Source organism: Oncorhynchus tshawytscha, unplaced genomic scaffold (assembly GCF_018296145.1).
Source record: "Oncorhynchus tshawytscha isolate Ot180627B unplaced genomic scaffold, Otsh_v2.0 Un_contig_3689_pilon_pilon, whole genome shotgun sequence".
NCBI lineage: Eukaryota > Metazoa > Chordata > Actinopteri > Salmoniformes > Salmonidae > Oncorhynchus > Oncorhynchus tshawytscha.
In genome coordinates this window covers 2,168-9,060 of record NW_024608835.1, presented here as the reverse complement: position 1 = coordinate 9,060, position 6,893 = coordinate 2,168, and the positions used below count along the sequence as shown (strand labels likewise).

The 6,893-nt window shown below is 41.6% G+C and overlaps 1 protein-coding gene across 2 annotated transcripts; it reads right to left on the bottom strand.

Moving 5' to 3' along the window:
* Positions 1-237: 237 nt before the first annotated feature.
* Positions 238-3,987, bottom strand: LOC112239076 (GTPase IMAP family member 7). 2 transcript variants are annotated; one of them, XM_042313747.1, is made up of 4 exons: positions 3,355-3,987; positions 2,011-2,046; positions 1,665-1,751; positions 238-1,532 (listed from the first exon to the last, which is right to left on the bottom strand). In XM_042313747.1, exons 1-4 carry the CDS (start codon positions 3,368-3,370, stop codon positions 577-579), a joined length of 1,095 nt encoding a protein of 364 aa, XP_042169681.1. In that variant the 5' UTR covers positions 3,371-3,987; the 3' UTR covers positions 238-576. The 2 variants fall into 2 exon arrangements, with proteins under 2 accessions (XP_042169681.1, XP_042169682.1); XM_042313748.1 differs by having other exon boundaries at positions 238-1,511; positions 3,355-3,980.
* Positions 3,988-6,893: the final 2,906 nt, after the last annotated feature.

Genomic DNA, 6,893 nt, shown 5'->3' with positions numbered 1-6,893 from the left:
AACCCTGTTTCAGTCAACCCTGTGTCAGTCAACCCTGTTTTAGTCAACCCTGTTTTAGTCAACCCTGTTTCAGTCAACCCTGTTTCAGTCAACCCTGTTACTTTATTTGGCACTTAATAGGCACTTTGAATGTTAAAATTTGGTGAAATATTAAGTAGTTTTCTTTTTACCAAGTTGGACTTCTCAAAAGGCTCCAAATTGGTAGAACTACACAATTACAGTTTCAAGTCATAAAGATTGAATGAATTAATTGATTTTATTTGACAAATGTAAAATACATTTAATGTTTCCTTAGCCGAGTAGAATATATGTATATAAAAAAATCATAGATGATTAAAAACACAATTGTCTAACAAAATGTCCATATTTCCATTTACATTAGAAGTTCACCTATTTAACCCTTTTTGAATCACAAATAGATTCATTAAATGACCTCAAAAAGGTTGATCTGATTTTTTTATTCATAATCACCTACAGTATACATGTTATTATGTATCACCTAATGTGTTTATAAATTCATCAAGGACCATGTTTAACATTAATATTGAAAGTATTACAGCTCATTTCCGTCTTTTTTTACCGTCTTATCTTCTTTATCCAAATGACAAGAGCTGCTATACCAAAACCAGCTGCCCCAACCAACAGAATTGGTGCTGCTACCACAGCCACTACTGGGACTACAGCAAGTACTGTAGTCCCAGCTACTACTGCCCCAACAGCTGCTGCTGAAGTTAAACCTATCGCAATATTTTCTCTTGTTGCTCTTTCCCGTCTCCTCTTTTCCTCCCGTCTCCTCATTTCTTCTTCCCGTCTCCTCCTTTCTTGCTCCCGTATCTCATCCTCTCTTCTCCTCCTCTCTTCCTCCATCTCCTGTCTCTTCCTCTCTTCCTCCTCTTCGATCTTCCTCTGGGCCTCCTGGTACATCTCATTGGTGTAGTGCTCTCCTCCATTCATCTTCACCATCTCTTCTATCTTCCTCAGCAGCTCATTGACCTGAAGACGGTCATCCCTCTGACCATTGTTGAGACAATGGTATCTTCCCCAACAACTTTTGATCAGTTCCTGAATTGAAACACAAGGATTCAGACATTCCTCAACTGCTTTCCCCTTCAAATGATCTTTACCAGTGAACAGAATGATGGTGTACATTGAGGCTTCTTCTCCAAAGTTCTCCTGGATCCACTTCACAGTGTTCCTTTCCTCCTCTGTGAACCTCCCCAGTCTGATCACCAGCAGGAAGGCGTGAGGTCCTGGGACTGACATTTCTATACAACTGACTATTTCACTTTTCATCTCTTCTTGAGACATGGCTGTGTCAAAGAGTCCTGGGGTGTCGATGACATCAATCTTACTCCCATTGACCACTCCACTCTGTTTCTCACACTGTGCCGTTACAGACACAAGAGAGGCCTCTTCTGTAAAGGCATCTTTCCACAGGATGGTGTTTCCTGTTGCGCTCTTCCCTGCTCCAGTCTTCCCCACCAAAACTATCCTCAGATCAGCTGGCTGCTCTGAATCGGTGGAAATACAAACTAATACAGTTTCATCATTGTTTGTTACTAAATTCATTCAACTAGATTCACAGGAATCATATTTAGCTAACAGCAACAGTGAAGACTAGCAATTGCATCACCAGTTTTATTTGTCCAATACTGTTATCTTACCTGCAGGGCTGTCATTCTCAACAGGGTAGGGTGATGAAACACCTATGGGTCTGGATCTTTCACGTAGGCAGAATCCATCTACAGAACCTGAAATGAAATGTTTTGTCCTAGTATCTTTGCAACAATGATTCGAGGATGACATAGTATACACTGAAATATGTATTATTCATGAGAGAATAATGTGATCTGGATTTCTGTACATTGGTTGTCTTGGTGACGCTGTGCATATTCTGTATGCTCTAGTATAAAATAAGGTTCACCATTTGCTGTTTGACAACAGAGGGAATTGTGGTTAATTCATTATATGACCATCGTTCTGACCATAAAGGAATGGAGTCTTACTCACCGAAGCCTGATGTCTCTGCCTCCTTTAGTAGAGAAACTGTAGTAAACATAAAACAATACATGTATAATTGTATGACAGTTTTTCTTATTTATTGTAACTTTACAAAAAGTTTTCGCAAATCACTTCATACAACACCTACGTTGTAAAGCTGGTATTAAGTACTATATAACCATATGAAGCTGGTATTAAGTACTATATAACCATATGAAGCTGGTATTAAGTACTATATAACCATATGAAGCTGGTATTAAGTACTATATAACCATATGAAGCTGGTATTAAGTACTATATAACCATATGAACCTGTTATTAAGTACTATATAACCATAGGAACCGGTTATTAAGTACTATATTACCATATTAACCTGTTATTAAGTACTATATAACAATAGTAACCTGTTATTAAGTACTATATAACAATAGTAACCTGTTATTAAGTACTATATAACAATAGTAACCTGTTATTAAGTACTATATAATCATATGAACCTGTTATTAAGTACTATATAACCATAGGAACCTGTTATTAAGTACTATATAACCATATGAAGCTGTTATGAAGTACTATATAACCATATGAAGATGTTATGAAGTACTATATAACCATATGAACCTGTTATTAAGTACTATATAACCATATGAAGCTGTTATGAAGTACTATATAACCATATGAACCTGTTATTAAGTACTATATAACCATAGGAACCTGTTATTAAGTACTATATAACCATATGAAGATGTTATGAAGTACTATATAACCATAGGAACCTGGTATTAAGTACTATATAACCATATGAGCCTGTTATTAAGTACTATATAACCATATTAGCCTGTTATTAAGTACTATATAACCATATGAGCCTGTTATTAAGTACTATATAACCATAGGAACCTGTTATTAAGTACTATATAATCATATGAGCCTGTTATTAAGTATTATATAACCATATGAAGCTGGTATTAAGTACTATATAACCATAGGAACCTGGTATTAAGTACTATATAACCATATGAAGCTGGTATTAAGTACTATATAACCATATGAAGCTAGTATTAAGTACTATATAACCATATGAAGCTGGTATTAAGTACTATATAACCATATGAAGATGTTATGAAGTACTATATAACCATAGGAACCTGGTATTAAGTACTATATAACCATATGAAGATGTTATGAAGTACTATATAACCATAGGAACCTGGTATTAAGTACTATATAACCATATGAAGATGTTATGAAGTACTATATAACCATAGGAACCTGGTATTAAGTACTATATAACCATAGGAACCTGGTATTAAGTACTATATAACCATAGGAACCTGGTATTAAGTACTCACCACGTTCGTCTGCCATGCTGGTTTTTCTATCTCACATTTGGGGAATTAAGTTCATCCCACGAAAGGTCCTTCGGCTCTCTTCTCCGCCTCACAGAAGTCCAGGTGAAGTTGAATGCGTCACTCTCTTGCCTTTAAGAAGGAGGAATGTGTTGTGGGAGGTACATGTGGGTTTCATCCCAAATGGCACCCTGTTCACTTTATAGTGAACTACAATAAAGGGAATATGATGCCATTTGTGACACATCTTTCCTTCTTTCTCTTTAGATACCTATCTGGTCTTTTACCATTCCAGCTTCATGGAATGTATTTTGATGTTGTTTTGAAGACAACATGTCTATTCATGTTTCCTAACAGGGAAAGAGAAACTGTAGATACCTGACATGATGACAATGGATAAAACATGAGGTTATTTCAGATCAGGCTCACTAGCATGGTGACTACTATAGTATTACAGTGCATTTGTAAAGTATTCAGACCCCTTGACTTTTTCCACATTTTGTTACGTTACAGCCTTATAGCACTCTAACAATCAGGCCTTTATGGTAGAGTGGCCTTGAGATGTCTATATAAGCATCGACAGTGCATGTCAGAGCAAAAACCAAGCCATTTGTCACAACTTCCGCCGAAGTCAGTCCCTCTCCTTGTTCGGTCGGTGTTCGGCGGTTGACGTCACCGACCTTCTAGCCATCATTGATCCATTTTTAATTTTCCATTGGTTTTGTCTTGTCTTCCTTCACACCTGGATCCAATCCCATAAATTACATGTTGTGTATTTAACCCTCTGCTTCCCCTCATGTTTGTACAAGTCATGTGTCGGTGTGCGATGGGTTTTGTACCCACTTAAGTTTTTTTGGCTTTTGGAGTTAAATTTTTTTGGAGTTTGGAGCACTTATTAAACGACTCTGTTAATACCAAGTTTGTTTTCCTGCGCCTGACTTCCCTGCCACCGACATGCACCCATTACAACAGGTCAAATGAAGTGTCCGTAGATCTTCGAGACAGGATTGTGTAGAGGCAGAGATCTAGGGAAGGGTACAAAAAAATGTCTGCAGCATTGACTGTCCCCAAGAACACAGTGGCCCCCCGCCGGATCTTCCGGCGCCGACAGAGATGGCCGCCTCGCTTCGCGTTCCTAGGAAACTATGCAGTTTTTTGTTTTTTTACGTGTTATTTCTTACACTAGTACCCCAGGTCATCTTAGGTTTCTTTACATACAGCCGAGAAGAACTACTGAATATAAGATCAGCGTCAACTCACCATCAGCACGACCAAGAATATGTTTTTCGCGATGCGGATCCTGTGTTCTGCCTTACAACCAGTGTAACCGAGTGGATCACATGCAGCGACCAAAAAAAAAAAACGACTCAGAAAAAGAGGGAAACGAAGCGGTCTTCTGGTCAGACTCCGGAGACGGGCACATCGTGCACCACTCCCTAGCATTCTTCTTGCCAATGTCCAGTCTCTTGACAACAAGGTTGATGAAATCCGAGCAAGGGTAGCATTCCAGAGGGACATCAGAGATTGTAACGTTCTTTGCTTCACGGAAACATGGCTAACTGGAGAGACGCAATCCGAAGCGGTGCAGCCAGCGGGTTTCTCCACGCATCGCGCCGACAGAAACAAACATCTTTCTGGTAAGAAGAGGGGCGGGCGTATGTCTTATGGCCAACGTGACATGGTGTGATGAAAGAAACATACAGGAACTCAAATCCTTCTGTTCACCTGATTTAGAATTCCTCACAATCAAATGTAGACCGCATTATCTACCAAGAGAATTCTCTTCGATTATAATCACAGCCGTATATATCCCCCCCAAGCAGACACATCGATGGCTCTGAACGAACTTTATTTAACTCTCTGCAAACTGGAAACGATTTATCCGGAGGCTGCATTCATTGTAGCTGGGGATTTTAACAAGGCTAATCTGAAAACAAGACTCCCTAAATTTTATCAGCATATCGATTGCGCAACCAGGGGTGGAAAGACCCTGGATCATTGTTACTCTAACTTCCGCGACGCATATAAGGCCCTGCCCCGCCCCCTTTCGGAAAAGCTGACCACGACTCCATTTTGTTGATCCCTGCCTACAGACAGAAACTAAAACAAGAAGCTCCCACGCTGAGGTCTGTCCAACGCTGGTCCGACCAAGCTGACTCCACACTCCAAGACTGCTTCCATCACGTGGACTGGGAGATGTTTCGTATTGCGTCAGACAACAACATTGACGAATACGCTGATACGGTGTGCGAGTTCATTAGAACGTGCGTTGAAGATGTCGTTCCCATAGCAACGATTAAAACATTCCCTAACCAGAAACCGTGGATTGATGGCAGCATTCGTGTGAAACTGAAGGCACGAACCACTGCTTTTAATCAGGGCAAGGTGTCTGGTAACATGACTGAATACAAACAGTGCAGCTATTCCCTCCGCAAGGCTATCAAACAAGCTAAGCGCCAGTACAGAGACAAAGTAGAATCTCAATTCAACGGCTCAGACACAAGAGGTATGTGGCAGGGTCTACAGTCAATCACGGACTACAGGAAGAAACCCAGCCCAGTCACGGACCAGGATGTCTTGCTCCCAGGCAGACTAAATAACTTTTTTGCCCGCTTTGAGGACAATACAGTGCCACTGACACGGCCTGCAACAGAAACATGCGGTCTCTCCTTCACTGCAGCCGAAGTGAGTAAGACATTTAAACGTGTTAACCCTCGCAAGGCTGCAGGCCCAGACGGCATCCCCAGCCGCGCCCTCAGAGCATGCGCAGACCAGCTGGCCGGTGTGTTTACGGACATATTCAATCAATCCCTATACCAGTCTGCTGTTCCCACATGCTTCAAGAGGGCCACCATTGTTCCTGTTCCCAAGAAAGGCTTGATTACCAACAACGACGAGACGGCCTACAGGGAGGAGGTGAGGGCCCTCGGAGTGTGGTGTCAGGAAAATAACCTCACACTCAACGTCAACAAAACTAAGGAGATGATTGTGGACTTCAGGAAACAGCAGAGGGAACACCCCCCCATCCACATCGATGGAACAGTAGTGGAGAGGGTAGCAAGTTTTAAGTTCCTCGGCATACACATCACAGACAAACTGAATTGGTCCACTCACACAGACAGCATCGTGAGGAAGGCGCAGCAGCGCCTCTTCAACCTCAGGAGGCTGAAGAAATTCGGCTTGTCACCAAAAGCACTCATAAACTTCTACAGATGCACAATCGAGAGCATCCTGGCGGGCTGTATCACCGCCTGGTATGGCAACTGCACCGCCCTCAACCGTAAGGCTCTCCAGAGGGTAGTGAGGTCTGCACAACGCATCACCGGGGCAAACTACCTGCCCTCCAGGACACCTACACCACCCGATGCTACAGGAAGGCCATAAAGATCATCAAGGACATCAACCACCCGAGCCACTGCCTGTTCACCCCGCTGCCATCCAGAAGGCGAGGTCAGTACAGGTGCATCAAAGCTGGGACCGAGAGACTGAAAAACAGCTTCTATCTCAAGGCCATCAGACTGTTAAACAGCCACCACTAACAT